The 25,823-nt window shown below is 42.8% G+C and overlaps 1 protein-coding gene across 1 annotated transcript; it reads right to left on the bottom strand.

Annotated features, from left to right (window-relative positions):
- On the bottom strand, positions 1 to 24,797 carry grm6a (glutamate receptor, metabotropic 6a). Its single transcript, XM_053317824.1, has 14 exons — positions 24,366 to 24,797; positions 15,326 to 15,542; positions 14,580 to 14,715; positions 14,313 to 14,467; positions 14,076 to 14,216; positions 13,795 to 13,995; positions 8,062 to 8,201; positions 7,841 to 7,963; positions 7,477 to 7,741; positions 6,450 to 6,685; positions 6,176 to 6,337; positions 5,889 to 6,038; positions 2,165 to 2,305; positions 1 to 90 (listed from the first exon to the last, which is right to left on the bottom strand). Exons 1-14 carry the CDS (start codon positions 24,648 to 24,650, stop codon positions 1 to 3), a joined length of 2,442 nt encoding a protein of 813 aa, XP_053173799.1. The 5' UTR covers positions 24,651 to 24,797.
- Between the last annotated feature and the right edge of the window lie 1,026 nt (positions 24,798 to 25,823).

Here is a 25,823-nt window from a genome sequence, read left to right as displayed (position 1 = left end):
TTACTGAGATCTGTCGGGTTCTATCTTCGTCTCTCCGTTCTGTTTCTCACTTACAGATTTCTGGGACAACCGAGCAACCTGGGCAACCGCCTGCAACACAACATCAACCATCAGGACATTCAACAGAGCAACGATCAGGACATTCAACACAGCAACCATCAGGACATTCAACACAGCAACAACCATCAGGACATTCAACATAGATACAACTGTCAGGACATTCAACACAGCAACCATCAGGACATTCAACACAGCAACAACCATCAGGACATTCAACACAGCAACAACCATCAGAACATTCAACACAGCAACAACCATCAGGACATTCAACACAACAACAACCATCAGGACATTCAACACAGCAACAACTATCAGGACATTCAACACAACAGCAACCATCAGGACATTCAACACAGCAACAACCATCAGGACATTCAACACAGCAACCATCAGGTCATTCAACACAGTAACCATCAGGACATTCAACACAGCAACCATCAGGACATTCAACACAGCAACAACCATCAGGACATTCAACACAGCAACAACCATCAGGACATTCAATACAACAACAACCATCAGGACATTCAGCACAACAACAACCATCAGGACATTCAACACAGCAACAACCATCAGGACATTCAACACAACAACAACCATCAGGACATTCAACACAACAACCATAAGGACATTCAACACAGCAACAACAACCATCAGGACATTCAACACAACAACAACCATCAGGACATTCAACACAACAACCATAAGGACATTCAACACAGCAACAACCATCAGGACATTCAACACAGCAACAACCATCAGGACATTCAACACAGCAACAACCATCAGGACATTCAACACAGCAACAACCATCAGGACATTCAATACAACAACCACCAGGACATTCAACACAGCAACAACCATCAGGACATTCAACACAGCAACAACCATCAGGACATTCAACACAGCAACAACCATCAGGACATTCAACACAGCAACAACCATCAGGACATTCAACACAGCAACAACCATCAGGACATTCAACACAGCAACCATCAGGACATTCAACACAGCAACCACCAGGACATTCAACAAAGCAGCAACCATCAGGACATTCAACACAACAACCATCAGGACATAAAACACAACAACAACCATCAGGACATTCAACACAGCAACAACCATCAGGACATTCAACACAGCAACCACCATCAGGACATTCAACACAGCAACAACCATCAGGACATTCAATACAACAACCACCAGGACATTCAACACAGCAACAACCATCAGGACATTCAACACAGCAACAACCATCAGGACATTCAACACAGCAACAACCATCAGGACATTCAACACAGCAACAATCATCAGGACATTCAACACAACAACCATCAGGACATTCAACACAACAACCATCAGGACATTCAACACAACAACCATCAGGACATTCAACACAACAATCATCAGGACATTCAACACAACAACCATCAGGACATTCAACACAGCAACAACCATCAGGACATTCAACACAGCAACAACCATCAGGACATTCAACACAACAACCATCAGGACATTCAACAAAGCAAGCATCAGGACATTCAACACAACAGCCATCAGGACATTCAACACAGCAACCATCAGGACATTCAACACAGCAACAACCATCAGGACATTCAACACAACAACAACTATCAAGACATTCAACACAGCAACCATCAGGACATAAAACACAACAACAACCATCAGGACATTCAACACAGCAACAACCATCAGGACATTCAACACAGCAACCACCATCAGGACATTCAACACAGCAACAACCATCAGGACATTCAATACAACAACCACCAGGACATTCAACACAGCAACAACCATCAGGACATTCAACACAGCAACAACCATCAGGACATTCAACACAGCAACAACCATCAGGACATTCAACACAGCAACAATCATCAGGACATTCAACACAACAACCATCAGGACATTCAACACAACAACCATCAGGACATTCAACACAACAACCATCAGGACATTCAACACAACAATCATCAGGACATTCAACACAACAACCATCAGGACATTCAACACAGCAACAACCATCAGGTCATTCAACACAACAACCATCAGGACAGGAACCACAGTACAGTTGTGTTCAGACCTTGAAGCTTCTCTTCCTCTTTTGGACATTTTGTTCGGGGTGGAAAATGATGACGTAAACCTTCGGCATGTAGAGCATCCCGAGAGAGACGGATGCACTGAGGGACATGGACACAGTCAGAGTGGCAGTCTGGATAAACAGCTGTAGAGGCAGAGAGACATAGACACGGTTAGTGTTTCACCACCTGCAGAACCCACAAAACCCTCTCCATGATCCCAAGAAACATCTAACTACATCCAGAACCTCTTCAGTGACTACTAAAACAGCCTTAAGGACAGGTAGAACCACCTAAAGAGCCCCTTAAATTTCCACAAAGGCAACTAGAAAGGTCCACTGATCCATCTGAGGAATCGAGAACCACTAAAACCTCATAAATGACCACAGACATCTCCTAGAAGACCTACCTAGAGAACCTCAGAACTCTTCAAGGACCACTAGACCCTCTAGGTTTGGGTATTGGATTCAGTACTTTAAGGGTACCGATAAAATTACGGCGGTACTACTATTCCTTATGAGCCTACCCTCCTAGTTTACCAACAAACATGCAACTGAAATTTCTCTCATGTGTCCCTTATTTTACTGTTTCCTTATCGGTTCAATCGTATCTAAGCCGTGTTGAGTTACTGCTGATGAAAACATTTCTTGCTGCTGCTGCTTCATATTAAAAGCTTTCCACTGACAAGCTAATGGAAGGCTTTTATTGTGAAAAACAAGAGAAAAGTCCGCACACTTCTGCTCCCAGTGCAGGTATTTATTTGGATATCACCAGCGTGAAATTTTGAACACAATGCTCTTCTTCAGACACTGCCTGAAGAAGAGCATTGTGTTCAAAACGCTGTCACGCTGTCACGCCTCATGCCGCTCATACAGTGTCTGAAGACGAGCATTGTGTCCGAAACATCACGCTTGTGATATCCTAATAAATATCTGCATTGGGAGCTGCAGTGTGCAGACTTTTCATTTGTTGTTTTGGTCCAGCATCTGCTTTATTCGTCTTTCTGGATGTGTGTGTCCACCACAAAACTTTTTTGAAGGCTTTGAGGAACTTTTAGGAAATTAAATGTGTTTATTGCTGAGTTCACTGAGTTTCACAAGAACCACCTAAAGAACCTGTAGAACCTCCTGGATGACTAGAAGAACTGCCACAATTTTCTCTAGAACATTTAGAACAACCACAAACAGATAATACTTTTCAATGACAACAAGAATCACCAAAAGGAACCCCAAAACATCCTCATTGACCACAAGATCCACCCTGGAATCTCCTTGTGGACCACAAGAACCCCCTAAGAGACATCTTTAAGCTTATTAATAACTACAAGAACTGCCAAAAAGACCTCTAGAACCACCTACAGAACCACCACAAATCGATCTTGTAAACATTTTCAATGACCATAAGAACAACCCAAAGGAGCCCTAGAACTTAAGTGTGCCAAAAGGGTCTCAACAAATCTCAAGAACCTCCTCAATGACAATAAGAATCACCTGAAGCACTTCTAGAACCTCCTTGGTGAATACTAGAACTATGGAGAGGACCTCTCGAACCTCCTTAGGGACCACATGGGGTGATTCTCTTCAAGTGGCATCAGAACCTCATTAAGGACTCCTAGATCCTCCACAAAGTACACTAGAACTTCCCAAAGGACCACAAGAAACACCTAAAATACCCCTGGAAGCTCCACAATCTTCCAGGTGATCGCTTTGGTGGATGTGTGTGTGACGAGTGTGATTCACATTGAACTGAAGGTTCTGTATGGAACCGTTTGTCACACACACACACACACACACACACACACACACACACACACACACACACACAGCCAGGTTCAATGTGTTTCTTTTATTGTAGAGATTTGAGTGTGTGTGTGTGTGTGTGTGTGTGTGTGTGTGTGTGTGCATGTGTTAAGCCGGTAGACAATAGAGACCTCCTACAGTCCTCACAGTTGTTTGTTAATTCCTTTTCACGCACACACTCATGCGCACACAAACACACACACTCTCTCTCTCGCTCTCTGCTGTTTGTTCTGTTGTTCTCAGATAAAAACACAACAAAAAGAAAGCAGCTTCCTTTATTTTTTTTTTCTCCATCCAACATCCAACATCCGACGCCCCTGAACTGAAGAGGAGAAACGAGGCGAGAACTGAATGTTATCACAGAGAGACAGGAGAACAGACGAGGACAGAGGAGGACAAAACAGAGCGAGGGTTAAAGGATTTCCTGTCATTTCGGTTCTAATTTTACTTATTACTTCCCACAAATATCTCACTCCTCTCCCAGGATTTCCTGGATTTCACCGTAAATGAAATTTCACTCAGAGAAACTTCGAAAGGATGAAGTTTATATTGACCAGTTTTACAGGTAGTTTTGGATGAGACGGTTCTCCTTTTTGAGGGAAGCTGCTGCACAATCTGAGCAGTGATTAACTCATCGCCGAATATGAACAATAAATGTTAATAAGTGTTCAAATCAACTAAATGAAACTTCACATCAGGAGCAGCTGCAGCAACAAACAGTGTGATGACATAGTAAACAGTGTCAGTGTCCGGTTAGCTCAGGTTGTCTGGATGAGGTTTGACGAAGACGACAGACTCCACAAACCAAGAACAACTAATGCTGTAAATTACAGGTTTCTGCAGGTATTCTTCTGGGAGACGGAAGCAGATTTAAATCCGCTGTATTCGGCCTCAAAGAAGAGAAACAGAAGAAGAAGCTCTCTCTGCTAAGTCTGAAAGCTGCTTTCTTCTTTTTTTGTTTCCTCTCAGCTTTCAGATAAATCTTTTCTAACTGACGCTGCTGTTTCATTCATGTTATTTGTGGCTTTCATCGTCTCCTTTTATCCGTTTGTAACTTTGGTTTTTAACAGTTATTGTTCTATAATTACGCCCTGTGTTGGTTTATAATCTGTATAATCCAGCTGTTCCTCTCTAATTCTACTGCCACTCCCTCTCTCAGCTCCATTAAGGACTCACTCCTGAACTCAAACTGAACAAGAAAAACCAAAAACAGCATTTACTTGAAATCTGTTTCGGATAAGAATCCAGGAAACAAAACTCTGCTGAGCTGTATTTGTGTCAGTGCCTCCATGTAACTGAAACAAGAACAAGCTTTTCAACTGTCAAAACAATTTTACCAGCTGCTCCATTCAGTATTTTTTATGGAGCTTTTCATCATGTCACATGATCTTCCCCAGCAGATGGAGTTACACTCCATGGTTTCACTTCAATAAATGTTCAAATGATCCAATATTTCAGCAAAAATCAAAGATTAGTGAAAAAGTCCAAAAACTGAAAACACATTTGTGTATCAGAACTTTGTTTTTTCTTCTTTCCTCTCCCATTAATCATCTCACCTGCCCTCACATTTATCTGATGACCCTTTGGAGGGGCCCCACCCCTAGGTTGGGAACCACTGGACTAAACTAGCTAACTGTATATAAAGTAGTGTAAAGTAGCTAACTGTATATAAAGTAGTATAAACTAGCTAACTGTATATAAAGTAGTATAAACTAGCATACTACATCACTCATAATACTGCAGTACTTTTACTGTAGTAGGATTTTTCATGCAGGACTTTTATTTGTAATAGAGTATTTTCTCAATGCTGTGTTGATACTTTAACTTAAGTAAAGGATCAGAGTACTTCTCCCCCCACTGCTATCCAGGTGTACTAACGACCCCCATGTGGCCTTAGTGACCCACCATGTGACCAGCCTTCACCTCTCACCTTCTCGGTGGACTGGGCGGTACCAAAGAAGATTGGTACGAATGCGAGCCAGACGATGCAGGTGGTGTACATGGTGAAGCCGATTGGTTTCGCTTCATTAAACGTCTCCGGGACACCCCGACTTTTCACTGCATACACTGTACATGTTACCTAGCAACAAAAAAAAACATGCAGGTTACCTAGCAACACAGAGTGTAGAGTTCTACAACAACTCATACCCATCTATCTATATTCTCTGTCTCAATGAGACATCATATCATCAAATCAATACCGGATCAATATGTTACCATGAGCACGATGCTGTAGCTGAGGCAGCAGATGATTGACAGGTCCGACATGTCACACTTCAGGATTCCTCTGGCCTGATCAGGGTTCGGGGGGCGGAGCTCCTCGTAATCGATGATGGTGTGAGGCGGGACGACAGCGAACCACACAAACACACCCAGGACCTGAAATACACACACACACACACACACACACACAAACACACACACAAAAACTGGATTATGTGACAAGCTGATGAAACAAAAACAGGAAGTGATGTAACTGCTGTGTTCTCACCTGGACGGAGATGAGGATGAAGGTGATTGCCAGCTGGGAGGAGGGACTGATGAATTTGGGCGGGGTCACCGACTTCTTGCCCTGTTCGAAGATGCGGTAGATGCGGTTGGTTTTGGTTAACATGGCTGAGTAGGTGATGGCCATGCCGAGGCCCAGCAGGAGGCGCCGGAACGCACAAGCCACCGTATCTGGCTCCGCTATCATCAGGAAGGTTATCAGGTAGATCAGAAAGATACCTGCAAGAGGACAGAGAGGCAGGTGACATCATTCCTACTGTTGATAACATAACTTCTGTCATCAGTAATGTCTACCAGCTCTGACGGAAGAAGTGTCAGTACTGTTTACTAGGGCTGGGTATCAGCACTCAATACCTTTTAAAAAATAAATCAATACCTGTAAAACGATACCTACAGTCGATCCTTTTTGCACCCAGAGCTAGAAAATATGACTGTTTGTACGGACTTGCTCACAACCAATCAACGCAAGCAGCTACAACCCAGCTACAACCCACCTGTAGTGGAATTTTAACCCTTACATACTGGTCTTATTTATTTATAATTAGTGTCTATACCAAATTTTGAACCACAGATATATTATGCATTCATATTTTCTTTAGAATTGACAGTGTTACAGTGAAAATACATTCGCAATCACAATAAATTATGATCTTATGTTGTCTAAAATGAGAATAGAACAGCCATAATTATTTCTGTTGTTTACTGAAAGGGAAGGATGCAACAACATTTGAATGGTTGGTTTAACAATAACCTTTAATAACCCATTTGTGCACATTCGGAGCCACTATAGGAAAAGCCATACGATTTCAGAGTTCAAGAATGTAGTTTAGGTTGTTTTTAATTGCTTTCAAATGTCAAAATAGGTCAGATTTGACCCGAACAGTATGTAAGGGTTGATGCTTCTATTCACATGATGGTTACTGAATGAAGTCTTCAGTTGGTATCAGTATCACTTTAATTGGATTGGTGCTGATATCCTAATTTTAATGATTCCCAGCCCTACTGTTTACCTGCTAGTAGTACGTAGCTGAGCTCTCTTCCTGACGCTCTAACGATGGGCGTGTCATTAAAACGGATGAAGGTGATGACCACGCCACTGGTTGCTAGGATACCGAGTGTGGCCAGGGAGGCGGGCACGAGGGCCCAGGGGGAGTTCCACTCCAGTTTGATGATGGGAGTCGGACGACAGGAGGTCCTGTTTGGAACGGGCCGCATGTCCAACGGACAGCTCTCACAGTTAAACTCATCCAGCTGGTACAGATACCCGTCACAGAGCTGCAGACAGGTCAGAGACACAGACGGGTGCATGAGAAGAGATCACAGCATATTTAAAGATTTTCTAAATGTGACATGTGATGATCGTGATGACTTTACCTCACAGTGCCAGCAGCACGGGACGCCCTTCACCATCTTCTTCCTCTCGCCTGGGTTACACGGAAAACTACAGATGGACTCAGGAACTGATTTATCTCCTCCAGACCACTGCATCTCCTCCAGCTGAGAGACAGACAGGTGAGAGATGGACAGACAGATGAAATACAGACATGAAGAGAGACATATAAATCCAAACACTCCGAGTCCAATCAGAGTCTTACGTTGAGTCGCAGGTTATTGGTCCACTGGCCGATGACATGGTAACCAGGGTTGGTGTGATTGGTCATCTGGAACTGGAAGATGTCGTAGCGACCGGGCGCGTCTCCGTTCTCATTGAACAAAACGCTGGTGCCTGCACTTCCTGTTGGACAGAGAGACAGACGGCTTCAACGAGTTCACCTGAGGACTCCCAACAGGTGGACGATGACATCACCGGCTCAGCTTCAGCCCACCTGTACCTGACTGAACTGTGACATCATCATCTCAACTCAACCCTCCAGACAGAGACACATTTAACTTATGACATCTAGATTAAACATAAAAGGAAGAAAGGACAGAAGGAAGAAAGGACAGAAGGAAGAAAGGGAGGAAAGACAGAAGGAAGAAAGGAAGGTAGGACAGATGGAAGATGCTCCCCTCGGCGGGCCGGTTCTGGCCCACGGGCCTCATGTTTGACATCCCTGGTATAGTGTATTAACATATAGTCGCATTCAGGCGGGACCCTCACCATGCATCACAAATTTGGGGCAGACTGGACAATATATGATGGAGTTATAAGGTCTTCCTGTTTTATGGCCAAACCTTGAAATTCACCACACTGCCTAGTGCACCAGGTATAACAGAGGCGAAAGATTTTGATAGCTTTTCATCTTCAAGGTCTTAAGATGATACTTAGTGAATTTGAAGTCGGATGGAATCTCTTCGAGGAGCTTGTTAAAATATGAGGCGTGGAAATCGTGAAAATGGCGCAAAAATGGCCAACTTCCTGTTGGAGTTAGGGTATGGGTCCAAGAGACAATCTGGAGTGAGGGGCTCAATTGTTTTAATTTTTTAGGCCATTTTGAGACAGCCATTTCCACAAACCATAAAATATCAAATTTTTCACCAGGTTTGACGCGCATGCACATTTTCATGACTTTTCGGGCATGTTTAGGCTGTCAAAAAAGCATTGTTTTTTTTTTTACCATGAATAATTCCTACAGATTCAATAGGGCAAAAATACAAACCAGTCTGCCTCTGAACATGCTCATGTATTGATTATGCATTGATCAGTATTGAAATATGCTGACATCTATACATATGAGGAACCCGAAGTCTACAGAGACAGTGCTGTTGTTCTGTCCAATAATAAGATTATTACATTTTATTTAATCTGGAAATTACATGATCTACCTCTTCAAACTGGTTTTAAGATCCAAACACACAGAGACGGAGCAGCAACCATCTGTTTCATAATGTTTTCACATCACACAGGTGATGACTGAGCAGCCAGGTTATTTAAACTTTAATACGCATCTCATACCTGAGAACAATGTGACCTCCTCAAACATCAAGATGATTCAACTGTGGTGGTTAATCAGAAATATCCACAGATAGATTTGATTGATCACAAATGGCACGACTCAGTCAGGAACCAAACCATTTTATTTTGTTTCAAATGTGAATAAAAAAACAAGTGAAGAGAGCATGTTCTCTTTTTCCTCCTGCAGAGTGTTTTCAGCAGCTGCTCACTTTAATTATTAACACACACACACACACACACACACACACACACACACACACACACACACACACACACACACACACACACTCCAAAGAGGAAACATGTAAAGTGCATTAACTGATTATCTCTCGCTGTGTCTGAATAAAGAGAAACCGGCTGTGAAAATCAAACTCACGTTATCTCCTCAGACCTGAACTTGAACTGCACAGAACACACAGAACATACAGAACATACAGAACACATAAAACATAGAGAACACCACAGAGAACACGCAGAAGACAAAGGCAAAGGCTGCATTGAAACCTACTCACCTACCATACTAACAGTCTTTACTGATTTGGCCTGTCGTAAGCAGTATGCAAACAAAAGCTAAATCTCCAGTATGCCATAAATACCTGCATGTCATATTGATTTGGAAAAACCTCCATTATGCATCCAACCAGCCTGCTTGGTGTATCCCACGATTCAAAGCGTTTAAAAAGTCACAACAAGCATTATTTTTTAAATGGCGGACAGAAACACAGCAGAGATTTTGAGCCAGGCTAAAAGCTTTTGTAATTTTTGCTCTAGGACTGTTCAAAATGTCACTTCATTAAGTTTTAATATTGTTTCAGGCTTGGGAAAGTAACCATTTAGATTCCCAAAATGTGGTTAGTTTATACATAACACCTGTTTGAAAATTTGACTTTTTTGGAGATGTTGTGAGGAGTTGGTCGTTTATCTTGCCATTAGCCGCTTCCCAAACCTGGTAACCGAAATGTGTGGTTGAGCAAGCAGCAAAAAAGTGATGTTGAATGTGAGCAAACAGAAGAAAAGGATAGCAGTAGGTTGTCAGTCTGGCAGTAAATGTACAGCACAGACTACAGTGTGTCAGTTAATAAAAGCTCCAGCCTATCAAGACTAAGAAAAGTGTCGTCTATTGTTTCACTGGCTGCTTAAAAAATTAGTGACAATTAGTTAGCCTGGCTCCTTAAGGTGGACAGACCTTTAAAGACTGTGTAAAGATTTTTAAAAAAAGTGTAAAAAGCATTTCAACCATTTAGATTTGAATTGTGGAGCTAGGCTTCACACACTGTGTTTCAAGATATCTGTGTTCAAGATTTAGTGGGCGGGTCTGAAAATCACTGCTGCGTTGCCATAAACCCGCCTCTGATGCTGTAGAGGTATAAATACATTCAGTGCACTAAGTAAGTCTACAGTTAGCCAGTTAGCTGAGTTAGCAGCCGAGTTAGCAGTCGAGCTAGCAGCTGAGTTAGCAGTAGAAAGCTCTCAAACGTAGCGTCCATGTTTCGGGTAGAGGTGGTGACTTTGATTGACAGGTGACACTTGGTAGGGGGCGGGGTTTCAGCTGACTCGTCGGCCACGCCCACAGCGTTTGGTAGCAGAGAGTTTTACACAACTTTGAAGCCTAATTTCATATATTTGCCGATTTTTTTAATCATTCAAATTTGGCAGGGTGGTTAACAACACACTTTTCTGTGGTATGTCAAACTCAGAACACATATTTATTCTTACTTTACACAGACTTTAAGTAAGACTCGCTTTTCAGATATGTTTGACTGCTGATTCTCTTCTTTTGAGTTTTTGCTCAGCCATCCCAAAGCAGTCAACCTTGGGGAAACATCCTGGTCAGACTTCATTATTTTGTGTACAAATCAGCTTTGAGGGTCTTTGTTAAATAAATAAAAACATGACGAAACTCCTCTCAGCTGTTTCTGCAGAAGCCTTAAAACAACGTTCTTTGTGCTGTTTATTCTTTATGACAAACGCCTCTGTGAGGATGGAGAGCACAGAGGTGGAGCATGTGATTGTGGATGCATCAAAAAAGTGCCTGACTTTGACACCACACTCTGCTGTTCACATTCTGTCTGCAACACTGGTTTCTTTGAACCCTCCTCTATCTCCCTCTTCAGCTTTGCCTCAGGTGACGCTGACAAATGTGTCTATTAAAAACAAGCAGGAGGCGGTGTTTAGCTCAGTGGGTAGAGCACCCGTCCCATGTGTTGAGGCTGCAGTCCTCACTGCAGGCGACCCCGATTCGAATCCCGCACCGTGCGGGCCTATCCTTCGTGTCATTGCCTCCTCTCTTCCTCCCATTTCCTGTCTCTCTCTCTACTAACCTGAGGCAAATAATAAAGGCAAAAAGCCCCCAAAAATATACTTTAAAAAAACAAGCAGGTAGCTCCAGGGCTGGAAAGTGGAGCAAATGCAGAAGTATCTTAAGCATGCATTCTCTCTAATGGCCATCAGGGGGCGACTCTACTGGTTGCACAAGGAATTCTGATTGTATGGAGATCGATGAGAAAATGACACTACTTCTCACTTGATTCATTAGCTAAGTAAACAATTTCCCAATTAATTTATGGTGTCAATCACTAGTTTCAAGTTTTGTTTTCAGTAGGCTACAGCATGATGTTACATTTAGTAAATTATGATATTTTAAAGTAAAATAGATGATGTGATCGACAAAGTCACTACTACAGCAACATCATTGATTAAGTAACGTAACTCAATTCAGTATAGATGGAGCTGCTGTTACATCAAAATGTGTTTTTAGTTCATGAAAGTTAACATTTTGGTCACATAAAATGTCTTCTTCGGCTGTTTTTTTTTTTTTAAGTAAATGGATTTTGTTTTAATGGTTTCACTCTTGTTTTTCATCAGCAAAAATTTTCATTAGCATTAGAGATATCACAGTTAACCATAGACTACATGTATTGAACTAACAAACTAGCAGCTGGCAATTAGCACTAGATTGCAACAGTCAAATCACTAAACTTGATGCTTCTAAAGGGCAGTCCATAAAGCAATGGGTGACGGCAAAGTGATTACATCCATATTTTTATAGTCTATAATTACAATGCAGCATTAAAGTCTGCAAAGATCTTTTTCTCCCTTAATGGAGATTTGCTGAGCTCAGATGTCCTGGCAACAGATCAGATTGATGACTCCACACTGTTACTAAGGGTTTCTACTCTCTAAAAGGCTGATTGTCCTGTCAAACATAAAACACTCTCAGACAGTCAATCTGGAACGATGTTGGCTGCGCCTGCCTGTTACAGTAAAGGTTTTTCTCTCTCAGATGTTACATAAATGTGCTGTTGTGGTTCTCAAACATGGCTGACAGTAGTGGTTACAGATACAGATTTCTCTCTAAATATTTTCCACCAGATTCTGTCCTCGAGCTCAAAGACACACATGGAGGGAGAAACTCTGGGTCGAGGGAGTTAATTTAAATCCATACCGAAATACATGAATGTTCTATACATGCCTCTGCTGAGTGATTAAATATTGAGACAAGAGAGAAGAAGATTCATGTAGAGAGAGAGAGAGACGGGTAGTCAGAGAGACAGGCAGAGGGACAGACTGGTTTCATGGCGTGCAGCTTTGCCTGTTTTACATTACATCCTTTCAGTCTTCCAGCTGCTGCAGCTTCCCGTCTTTATAAAATATGGATTTGATCTCTAACAGAATGAAGCTCCTTCAGTTTTTTTCTGATCTGAAATTGTCTTCTCGGTTCCCAGTTTCTGCCCTTTCTGCTGGAAGACAGAAAACTGACAAAAACATATTTGAAGACTTCTCAGGTCAACACTCTGCAGTCAATCAACACTAGAAGGACAGGAGATAATCCTCTTAGGACAACCATGGATCAACTATCAGTCAATACAGGAGCTGGTCTGCAACACCATTTAAAATCCATTCACACCTGGACTCACAAACCAGGTGGACTAACCACTGTCACATGACCCTTAGCGGCTCTCCAGGTGTGACGGAGCCTGCTGAGGTGTTTCTGGCCCGCTCCCAATCCAGTCCACTTCCCTTCACAAGTGTTACTCACAGCTGTGGACACCTTTAATGAAGGGGAAGGTATAATTGGATAGCCAAATTATGGGGCCCCCTTGCCACGCTACCAGAAAAAGGAAATGGGATGGCAATTAATATGGCGAACCTCCACACAAACGTGCAAACAAAGGGGGAGTGGATAGAGCGAAGAGATGGAGGTAGGTTTGGGATCGGGCCTACATGTTGCATGTTTTAATTAGTACCCGACTGTGTGGTATGATGTATTCTTTTTATTGTTGTTTTGCATGCTTATAAATAATCTTAATAAACTTAATCACTTACTTACTAAACATTATAATTTAACATTTTATCTTCTTGTTTAAGGTGTTTTTAATATCCCTGTTAGATAAACCAATCAATAAGTAAAGAGGAGGACAGCCAGACTCACCGTTGAAGTTGACGGCTCGGATGTAGTCGAGCAGCAGGCGTCCCTCCACAGGGTCCATGTTGCCGCAGACTCCGGAGCTGCCAGGACACAGATCCTGGTGCATGCTGTGCAGCGCGTACGCCACCGAGTACACCGCATCGATCACGAACTGCACCTTCCCCTCCTGCTCGTATGATGAGTCCCGAGCGATCCTCTCCTCACCTGTTGGGATACACACACGGTCACATGACATCACACTCATACACAAACTCCACCCCCAACCCCCTCAGGTGCTAGCATACCTGTGCATTTTTTCTTGTCGGGGTCCAGTTTGATTCCAGGTCGAGTCAGTTTACACCTAAAGTCGTCCTCCCAGAACTCAGCGAACCAGATGTTCCTCCGATTGTTCTCCAGAGAACGAGACGTGAAGTACTGATCGAAACCTGAAAAACACACACACACACACAGTTATTTAGACACACACACATTTCTACACACACAAACACAAACTCTTTCAGGCTGTTACTTCCTGTCGTTACCGTCAATGCACGCCCGTTTGGGGAGGATGGTGACGGCGCCCTCAGCTACTTCCTCCAGGTCTGCAATTGGTGAACTCTTTGCCCCCCAGCTGTCTGACCCCACGAACAGGAAGTGGCCAGTCAAGTTGGCGCGTTGAGCCGCCTCGAGGACCCGCCTGCCAGGAAGAGAGAGCCAGAGTCAGATTGGAGTCATGTGACCATCGAGTCAGGATTCTAAAACCTGGATCGGACCGAACTTGATGATGTTTGTTTGTTTGTGTTGTTTACTTGATGTCGTCCTCGTTGGCGAAGATAATCACTCCTCTGGCGTTACTCGTCTCCATCAGACGTTTGATGATCTTATCGAATTCTCCGTCTGATGGCTCGCGAGGAATCTTCACTGACTGAGCGATACACACCCCACCTGAGAGACAGACAGGTCTACTGAGAGACTGACAGGTCTACTGAGGGACAAAAGCTCTACTGAGAGATATACAGGTCTACTGAGAGACTGACAGGTCTACTGAGGGGCAAAAGCTCTACTGAGGGACAAAAGCTCTACTGAGAGACAGAAAGATAGATATCTAACATCACCTAGGACACAGAAAGGTCTCCTGAGAGACAGAAAGATCTCCTGAGGGACAGAAAGGTAGATATCTAAAACCACCTGAGAGACAGAAAGGTCTACTGAGGGACAAAGGTAGATATCTAAAACCACTTGAGTGACAGAAAAGTCTACTGAGAGACATAAAGGTCTACTGAGGGACAAAAGCTCTACTGAGAGACAGAAAGATAGATATCTAACACCACCTAGGACACGGAAAGGTCTCCTGAGAGACAGAAAGGTAGATATCTAACACCACCTGAGAGACAGAAAGGTCTACTGAGGGACATAAAGGTAAATATCTAACACCACCTGAGAGACAGAAAGGTCTACTGAGGGACAGAAAGATAGATATCTAACACCAAAAGGTCTAATGAGCAAAACACCTTCAGGCTGGTAAGAAAAAGCAGAGAAAAATAAAACATGGTACCAGCCTCTCTGGAGATCTGCATGAAGGCGTCCACTCCGCTTTCTCCATAGTTTCCCTCCGAGGCCAGCGTGGACACATAGTTCCAGCCCATAGCTTTGACGATGTCCAGCATGGCCTGAGCCTGGTACGAGTCCGGAGGAACCACCCGAGAGAAGAAGTCATAGCGGTTGTTATCGCTCAGCTCCGGAGCCGTGGACGCGTAGCTCACCTGAGGGATCTGAGACACAATAATCAGTGTTAAGTAGGAACTGATGGTCAGAAAGAGACTCATAACTCATAATGTCTAGGCACTTTCAAACAGTTTCAAACAAGATCAAAACCAATGAAACTTTCAGTGAACATTTTCCTGGATTGAACTGGATGTCTCTGAGGGGAAATAGTAGTCAACTCAACAATGAGCTATATAAAAGACTCCATCAGTCCTTTGTTCAAGTGTGTGTGCAACAGTAACTAGAACCCAACGGCTGAGGGAGCAAATGATATCAGATATAAGTTTGATTGATGGCAAGGAGTCAAAACTCTGCATGAAGAAAGTGTTTAGGCTCCATCAGGATGACCTTTGCTCTCTGAATGGCTCTAACTGTATAAACATGGTCAATATATAATCCAAGTTGGTGCCAATGGTCTTTTAGCAAAGTTTAAACGTTCCTCATCCTATTTTTATCAACCATGCAGAGTCTTCCAGACCAACAAATCACTGCAAAAGTTAAAAGTGACTCAATAGACGATGAATAAAACATGTTGAAGAGCGATCAGTCAGTGTTAAAACTCCTCAACTTTCTGTTAACCCTCCTGCTGTCTTCCTGTGACTGTACAACTTTTGTCCTTTGTCATAAAGTATAAAGGTAGAAATTATCACCCACTACTGTGTTAGACCTTTTTACTTCATTCCAACTCATTACCACAGGTTTTACACATATTCTTGGGGGAAATTATGTTCAATAAGCCTCATTTAATCTTTGTATCGTCCTCCCGGGTCAAATTGCCCCCTGTCTGTTTTGACTTTTCCTTCCTTCCTTCCTTCCTTCTTTCCTTCCTTCCTTCCTTCTTTCCTTCCTTCCTTCCTTCTGTCTGTCCTTCCTTCCTTCTGTCTGCCCTTCTTTCCTTCTTTCCTTCCCTAATTCATTCCTCCCTCCTTTCCTTCCTTCCTTCCTCCCTCCTGTCCTTCCTTCCTTCCTCCTGTCCTTCTTTCATCCTCCCTCCTTTCCTCTCTCCCTTCTTTCCTTCCTTCCTCCCTCTCTCCTTTCCTCCCTCCCTCCTGTCCTTCCTTCCTTCCTTCCTCCTGTCCTTCCTCCTTTCCTCCCTTCCTTCCTTCCTTCTTCCCTCTCTCCTGTCCTTCCTTCCTTTCTTGACTCGAGGACGACAGGAGGGTTAAATGAAACTATACCACATTTTTTAGTTAACGCCACTCCTCCTCCTCCTATGTCAAAACTGATCTGACGACAACAGGAGGGTTACGTCAAGAAACCAGAAGGTGTCAGTGTCAGCATCAAAAGTCATTTTCTCATCCATGGTGCCCAAACACTGGTACTGGCTTACTGTCTACACAGCTGCTATTAATAAAAGTATTATTAGTAGAATAGTCGTAGAACACAAAGATGATTTCTAGCGGTTAGATTTCATTCAAATACAAACAAAGACCTCACCTGGCAAACACACCTGAGTTTATTTAACCTGAACTACAGTCAAAGAATCTGACAAACATACGGCCGATTGGTGGTATACTGGAAACACACACACACACAAATACACACACAAATACACACCACATACACACACACATACAGTGAGGGGATTAGTGTTGTGTAACAGCAGAATGTGTGTCAGGGCTTCGATAAACTGAAAAACAATCACATTAACCCTGTGTGTGTGTGTGTGTGTGTTAGTGTGTGTGTGTTAGTGTGTGTGTGTGTATGTTAGTGTGTGTGTGTGTGTGTGTGCGTGTGTTAGTGTGTGTATGATAGTTTGTGTGTTTGTGCAGATTAATGAAGGACTCCACATTAACGAGCTCCTAAAAGCAGACCTCGTTACGACCGTCATCTTCATCATCATCATCATTACCGTGCCGGCAGAGAAACGCTTCAGTGGAGCGAAACAAACAAGATTTTGTGTTTCGGCCTCCAGCTGATCCAAACTAACTGCTCATCTGTCAGCGTCTGATCGTGTCTGTAACCATCACGCAACGCACACTGCGCTCACTGATTGGTCGGCCGTGTGGAGCATCAACAAAAACTGATAGAAAATATTTTAACGATATGTAAATCATTTTTTCACTACTACCTTCCTCCTTCCTCCCTCCTTTCCTTCCTCCTTTTTTTTCCTTCTTCCCTCCTTCCTTCCTTCCTTCCCTCTTTTCTTCCTCCTTCCCTTCTTCCTTCCTTCCTTCCCTCCTTTCCTTCCTTCTTCCTTCCTTTATTCTTCCTTCCTTCCTTCCTTCCTTCCTCCCTCCCTCCCTCCCTCCTTCCTTCCTTCCTTCCTTCTTCCTTCCATCCCTCCTTTCCTTCCTCCTTCTTTTCCTTCCTTCTTCCTTCCTTCCTTCCTCCCTCCTTCCTTCCTTCCCTCCTTCCCTCCTTTCCTTCCTCCTTTTCTTCCTTCTTCCCTTCTTCCTTCCCTCCTTCCTTCCTCCCTCCTTCCTTCCCTCCTTCCTTCCTTCCTTCCCTCCTTTCCTTCCTTCTTCCTCCCTCCTTTCCTTCCTTGACTCGAGGACAACAGGAGGGTTAAAAAGGTCAAATTTGAAAACAATTTCTATGAGCAACAACTAAATGATAATGTGAATAATGAATGAATCAATTTTAATGTTTTATTGAAGTGTTGCTCTTCATGCAGTAACATTATCTCTGTCATTAATATCTGACATTATAGATTTATAAAAAAAAATCATCCTCAATCCAATGAGAATTGAACAAGAAGCAGCAAAAAAAAAAACTGTTAAACTGTGAAAACATGCAGGCAGCAAATACTCAGATCTTAACTTCAATAAAAGTACCAATACAACAATGTGAAAAATACTCTATTACAAGTAAAAGCATTAAAAATCCAATTTAAGTAAAAGTAAAATAAGCTAAATGTACTTAAAGTATTAAAGTAAAAGTTCCCATTTCATCTCTCTAACTGATATATTACCTTTTTGTCTTTTGACGTCAGTGTGTAGTCGGCTCACATTTCAGATGTCTATGAGTTGTTAACAGCTCCATCAAATACTGATTTTTTTTCCCCCTCTAAACTTCTCACATGGTTTCATTTCAATGGTAAAAGGTAAATGGACTGTACTTATATAACGCCTTTCTAGTCTTTGTGACCACTCAAAGCGCTTTACATCACATGTCATATTACCCTTTCACACACATTCATACACTATTGGTAGGGGTTACCACGCAGGGTATCAACCTGTTCATCAGGGGAATTTAACCATTCATTCACATTCATACACTGTTGGCATGGCAACAGGAGCAATTTGGGGTTAAGTGTCTTGCCCAATGACACATCGACATGTGGACTGAAGGAGCCAGGAATCAAACTACCAATCTTCCAATTGGAGGATGACTGCTCTACCTCCTGAGCCACAGCCGCCCCTATAATAAATAAATGATCCAATATTTCAGCAACAATCAAAGATGAGAGAGAAAGTCCAAAAAACTGAAAATATAGATTAATGTATCAGAACTTTTTGTTTTTGTGTCTTATGCTGGACCAAATCTGTAGTTTCATGACAGAAACTAATAGATTCATATCATTGTCAGGGTCATCCAGGTCATAGTTATCTAAGACGGACTGAACGGAGGGTACCTGGACTTTTATTGTTGATACTTGAAGACAGATTTGCCACCCATCTGATCAGTTTCTTCAGCTTTGACTGACTGTCTCAGGTATTTAACCTCTGTATTTAACCTCCAAGAGATTAGACGGTGTGTAGAAATACAGAAAATGTGTTTTAAATTACATTTTTTTTCCCTGGAGGAGGATCCCCAGGACACCCTAATCCACGTCAAAGTAAAGAAACCTCAACAGAAGAGGAGATCTACAACACCACTCATCCCCTAACTACAATCAGGTCCTTTCATTCCTTCCCAGGAGGCCACATTCAGCCTCAGGTGACTTCAGATTGAATCAGATCCAGAGTCCTGAGCTGTCTGATTGATGTGATGATGTTTGAACACACGGACATGTTTCAAGCCTCTTTAACTCGATCCTCTCAACAAGGGAGTACAGGCGCAGATAAAATGATTGAAGTTTACTGCACTGGTCTCACAAAGTGCAGATTTGTGCCAAAAAAAAAAATACTAAAAAGGGGAGAAATATGAAAAAAAAAAAAAAAAAAAAAAGTTCTTCTGAAGTCTGACACCACCACTCTTTAAATATGTGGAGCTTCAGGCTGATGGTCCATATGAACAGTGAAATAGGTTTTCCTCTCTGTAATCATTCTTCCTGTTCATACTGACTATTAAAAGATCTCCTTCAAATGTACTTTCAATGGGAGTGATGGAGGACAAAATTCATTCATTAAAAAAGTAGATGTGAAGCTTTATATTTAGCTTCAGCAGTCTGAGTTATATCTTATATATAGTCATATCAAGTGATATCTGACACTCTTACAGTCTTTTTAGCATCAGATTCCCTCTTAGTGTTTCCTGTTGAGCTGTGGTGGAAGTATAGTAACAAAAAGAGACTTTGGTACTAAAAACACTGTAACGTTGAAACATAGAAGATGAAGATTTGACTCATTTGGACGCTGAAGCTTCATATTAGCTTCACATCAACTTTTAAATCCATTTTAACACAGAAGGAGGACTGTGGGTTTATCCTCCATCACTTCCATTATAAACATTATGAAGGATCTACTAATAGTCAGTATGAACAGGAGGAATGATTACAGCAAGAAAAACTGCTTTAATGTTCATTTGAGCTCCTGACTGGTTTGAAAAATGGAGAATCGTCCTTTAACACTTCTTTACCAAACTATACTAAGCAGTGATCTGTGATTGGTGATCAGCTGATGACACGTTAACATAATGAACCAAGATGCTGCTCAAGCCGCTTCTTCTTCTTTATTCTGTTTAACCCTCCTGTTGTCCTCGAGTCAAGGAAGGAAGGAAAGATGGATGGAAGGATGGAAGGAAGGAAGGAAGGATGGAAGAATGGAAGGGAGGAAGAAAGAAGGAAAGGAGGGAGGTAGGAAGGAAGGAAAGATGGAAGCAAGGATGGAAGGAAGGAAGGAAGGAAGGAAGGAAGGAAGGAAGGAAGGAAGGAAGGAAGGAAGGGAGGAAGGGAGGAAGAAGGAAGGAAAGGAGGCAGGAACATGGAAGGGAGGAAGAAAGAAGGAAAGGAGGGAGGTAGGAAGGAAGGAAAGATGGATGGAAGGATGGAAGGATGGAAGGATGGAAGGATGGAAGGAAGGAAGAAAGGAAGGAAGGAAGGAAGGAAGGATGGAAGGAAGGAAGGAGGGAGGGGAGGAAAAATGGAAGGGAGGAAGAAAGAAGGAAAGGAGGTAGGTAGGAAAGAAGGAAGGATGGAAGGAAGGATGGAAGGATGGAAGGAAGGAAGGAAGGAAGGAAGGAAGGAAGGGAGGAAGGGAGGAAGAAGGAAGGAAAGGAGGCAGGAAAATGGAAGGGAGGAAGAAAGAAGGAAAGGAGGGAGGTAGGAAGGAAGGAAAGATGGAAGGAAGGATGGAAGGATGGAAGGATGGAAGGGAGGAAGGAAGGAAGAAAGGAAGGGAGGAAAGAATGAAGGAAGGATGGAAGGATGGAAGGAGCAACTGAGGAAAGAAGGAAGGAAGGAAGGGAGGAAAGAGGGAACAGTCAAAACAGACGGGGTCAATTTGACCCGGGAGGATGACAGGAAGTGCGGTTCACACATGTATGTTCTGCACTTCCTGTGAACATATATAACTCATTCTGAGACTTCTCACCATCAGTTAAGTTTGATTTGGAATCCCCATTAGCTGTTACCCTGGCAACAGCTACTCTTCCTGGGGTCCATGGTAAAATGTGATATGTGACATGTATGTAACTCTGCAGTATATCTGTATGTTGATCACATGTTCATGGTCTGTGTTGAGTTGGTCAGAGCTGCATCACCAAAAATGAGACGCGTTCCTGACTGATATATTAGAGCTGGATGTATCGATCGGGTTCGGTATCGATCGGTTATCAGTTATTGGTGAAATATTCTGATGGCGCATCTGTCCATTTTAGTTTGATGGTTTTTAACAAACTGCAGTTATAATAATCTAATAATCTGCTGAGCTGGACTGAACACACACTCTCTCTCTCACACACACACACACACACACACACACACACACACACACACACACACACACTCATTAAAAGCTTTCATTAGAGAACGCCAGTCAGTCATCCAGACACAAACATTAATCCACTGTCCAGACTGTCTGTCAGTCTATCTTCTGCTCAGCCTCTAATTCAGTAAGTTTTTTCTGAGAAGCGCAAATTTAGGAATTTAAAGGATTTTTTTTCACAGCAACATAAAAAAACACATACTGACATAATTAAAATCTAATTAGAGGAAAATAAACTGAATGAAGTGTCTGTTTGGTTAACTCCTCCTGTTGTCCTCGAGTCAAGGAAGGAAAGGAGGGAGGAAGAAGGAGGGAGGGAGGGAGGAAGAAAGGAGGGAGGGAGGAAGGAAGGAGGGAGGAGAGAAGAAGGAAGAAAAGAAGGGAAGGAAGGCGGGAAGGAAAGGAGGGAGGGAAGGAAGAAGGAAGGAAGGAAGAATGAAAGAAAGGAGGGAGGGAAGGAAGGAAGGAAAGGAAGGAAGGAAGGAGGGAGGGAGGAAGGAAAGGAGGGAAGGAAGGAAGGAAGGAAGGAAGGAGGGAGGAAGGAAGGAAGAAGGAAGGAAAGGAGGAAGGAAAGGAGGGAAGGAAGGAAGGAAGGAAGGAAGGAAGGAAGGAAGGAAGGAAGGAAGGAAGGAGGGAGGAAGGAAGGGAGGAAGAATAAAGGAAGGACGAAGGAAGGAAGAATGAAGGAAAGGAGGGAGGAAGGAAGGAAGAATGAAGGAAAGGAGGGAGGAAGGAAGAAAAGGAGGAAGGAAAGGAGGGAAGGAGGAAGAAGGAAGGAGGGAAGGAAGGAAGGAAGGAAGGAGGGAGGAGGGAAGAAGGAAAAAAAGGAGGAAGGAAAGGAGGGAAGGAAGGAAGGAAGGAAGGAAGGAAGGGAGGAAGGAAGGAAGGAAGGGAGGAAGGGAGGGAGGAAAGAAGGAACAAGTCAAAACAGCCGGGAGGACGACACGAGGGTTAATGTGAGTTTAAAGGACAGTATGACCAGTCTGATGTCTCTATATATATATATTATTTACTTCCTCATGTTTGAATCCACTGATCTACTAACGAGTAACGTCTTCTCACCTTAAATTGGCTTGCTCTGCCTGGTTTTGACCCCTGCCTGTTTTGGACTCCAATTAAATATCTGTGGACTCTGAAATATCTTCCTGTTGTCGTGCTTTTGGGTTCCCTGCCTTCTGAGCCGTTACAGTATAAATACATTTCAAACTGAATGTGTGTGTATCAAAATCTGATTTATCTTATTCCTCTGTTGTCCAGTGAGTCTCACACCGCTGCACTGGCGGACATGCTCCTTCTGTGTAGATCTGCAGCAGCACACAGAACATGAATGACTGTCAGATCCAGACTGATCCAGAGTTAATGAAGTTACTGCTTCTGTGCCACGTGCCCGAAATGCTCACATCACCCTCGATTTAAAGACGCACTCATCACTTCAGCTGCTGTGAGATGCTGCAGGTATTTAAAGAAATTTGACACAGAGCCAGCTGTGGGCAACAAACACAACATCAGTACCGATGTTTCTCCTAAATGTGTGACACTGTCTGACATGTTCCCTCATTATGAAGAGTTTAGTCACGTTAGTTTGTTTAGAAACGGCTCCAAAGACTAAGACAGTAGATCTGTGTAAGCTTCATTTATAGTTTTATTAGCATGTTGAGCTACATATTAAAACCTCTTGACTTTGTATTACATCAGGAATTTCTCAGAAAACTTTGGCACAATGTCACATTAAAAACATCACCCGGATTGCCTTCTTCCACCTCAAAAACATCTCCAGACTCCGCCCATCACTGTCCCAATCCAGCACTGAAATCCTGGTACATTCATTTGTCACTTCCCGCCTTGACTATTGCAATGCCCTCCTCACCGGACTCCCCGCCAAACTCATCAACAGACTACAAATTATTCAGAACTCGGCCGCCCGCATCATCACCCGCACCAAATCGTCTGACCACATCACCCCTACTTTCATACAACTTCGGTGGCTCCCGGTACACCTTGGGTGACTTGAAAGGCACCATCAAATAAAATGTGTTTTTTTTTATTAAGAAGTTGTGATATGAACTTCTCTCCTGAGACTTATAAACATACCTCTGCTATTGGTCTTTGAAGGCATTTCTAAACAAACTAACCAAAACTCTTCATAATGGAGGAACATGTCACCCAATGCAGTGCTGTGTGACTCTGATATGTTTTTAATAGTTTTTGGAACAACAGCGGACGTCTACAGCAATAGATGTATTAACAGGTGTATTGATGAATTTACCTTGAACAGTTGCAGGATGCAGGTCAACATGATGGAAACGGAGCTGTTTATCTGCTGTATATCAATGAGTTTATCGTTATCTCAAACTGATGTAGGATATTGGTCACCACGATGAAAAACAGCACTGTTGGTAATGCTGTAGCTGTGTCTTATCTGTATTTTACCCAGTTTACTGATGAGTTTACCTCAAACAGTGGCAGGATGTTGTCTGTATATAATATATAATATATAATTATCTGTATATCATTAGAGTATTAATGTGTATTAACAGTATATTAACAGGTATATTGATGAGTTTATCACCATGATGGACATAGAGCTGGTTGTCTGCTGTAGCTGTGCACATTAATGTTGTATTATCTTTATATTAATGTTGTATTATCTTTATATTAATGTGTATTATCTTTATATTAATGTGTATTATCTTTATATTACCAGGTTATCTTATGAGTTTAAAGGGTACTATCAGTGTTTACCTCAAACAGTCGCAGGATGTTGGCCACCATGATGGACACGGAGCTGGCCGAGGCTCCGATCACTCCCACCACACGCTCAGGTTTGCGGATGAGGGGCGGCTCTCCGTTGGAGCAGCGGATGTCGGACGTGTCTTTCTGGATCAGCGCCTGGACGAAGGTGAGCGACTGCTCCAGAGCGTAGGTGTCTCTGGAGCAGGTGTCCAGGATGCGAGCGCCCAGCGTGATGTTTGGCAGCAGCTCGGGGTCGCTGTTGATCTGGTCCAGAGCGTACAACATGGCCTCCATGCGGTGGATCCCCTTCTCCTTCTTCAGCTCGCCGCAGGGCAAACCGTGGGGCCCCCGGGAGTGGATGGGGAACAGGCCACCCAGCGTGATGTCACCAGGGATCTTTATGGAGTGGGGGTGGAAGTGCTGGTGGGACGCGCTCACCTGGAGCACCTGTCCACCAATCCCCAGCCAGAGGAACAGCAGGAGGCGGGGCAACGGGGACGACTGACAGGGGGCTCGTCCAATCCAGAGCGAGTCCTGATGATGATGATGACGGTGATGAAAAAGGAGGCGGAGGGAGGTGAGGGCGGTGCCTGATGATGTCATACTGACGTGACATTCAGTGGAGGGTTTTCATCCTGCTGAAGGAACCTGAAACCAACCAACCAATCAATCAATCAATCAACCAATCAATCAATCAATCAATCAATAATACTTCACTACAAGCTTGAAGCCTTTCAGCGATGAACAAACAGCATGAATCTGAGTTGTGTTTACAGAATCATAACTTCATTGTTTGCTGCAGACAGGGGGCGCCATCAGGGGGCAAAAAGTTAGGAGACCCATGACTGATAGGGGCCCTAAAATATATTTAATTAATTTAATAAACATATCATAATTAATAGAATTTTTCATTTACAATTAAACTATACACAATGACAATATGTTGCATGCATAACTACATAGTGTTATATCACCACAGCTCAATCTCAGTAAATATTGTACAGTTAGTATTGGACTATGAGACTATACAAGCCTTCACAGGTAGAGGTGTGTGGTTAGCATGTTCATATTTAAAAAAAATTGTAAAAAATATGTTGTATTTGACATGTTTGATAATGTTCACATATTGTATGTTTATTAGTAATCTTCTGTACTGCTTGGGCAATATAGATGTTCTGCTCTGTCATGCCAATAAAGATTATATGAATTGAATTAATACTGCTGTGATTACTCATTGGGATTATACGACAAGGGCGAAATCTTCATTCAGACATTGTGTGTGTGTGTGTGTGTGTTTGTGTGTGTGTGTGTGTGTGTGTGTGTGTGTGTGTGTGTGTGTGTGTGTGTGTGTGTGTGTGTGTGTGTGTGTGTGTGTGTGTGTGTGTGTGGTGGTGTTGGAGGGAATTCAGCGTCAGGCTTATCTTGGACTTTTAGCTACTTAAAATAAAAACATCCTGGCAGCTGTGA

Source organism: Scomber japonicus, chromosome 4, assembly GCF_027409825.1.
Source record: "Scomber japonicus isolate fScoJap1 chromosome 4, fScoJap1.pri, whole genome shotgun sequence".
In the NCBI taxonomy this organism is placed as follows: domain Eukaryota; kingdom Metazoa; phylum Chordata; class Actinopteri; order Scombriformes; family Scombridae; genus Scomber; species Scomber japonicus.
Note: the sequence above shows the minus strand (reverse complement) of the source record. Positions and strands in the feature narration are given on the sequence as shown.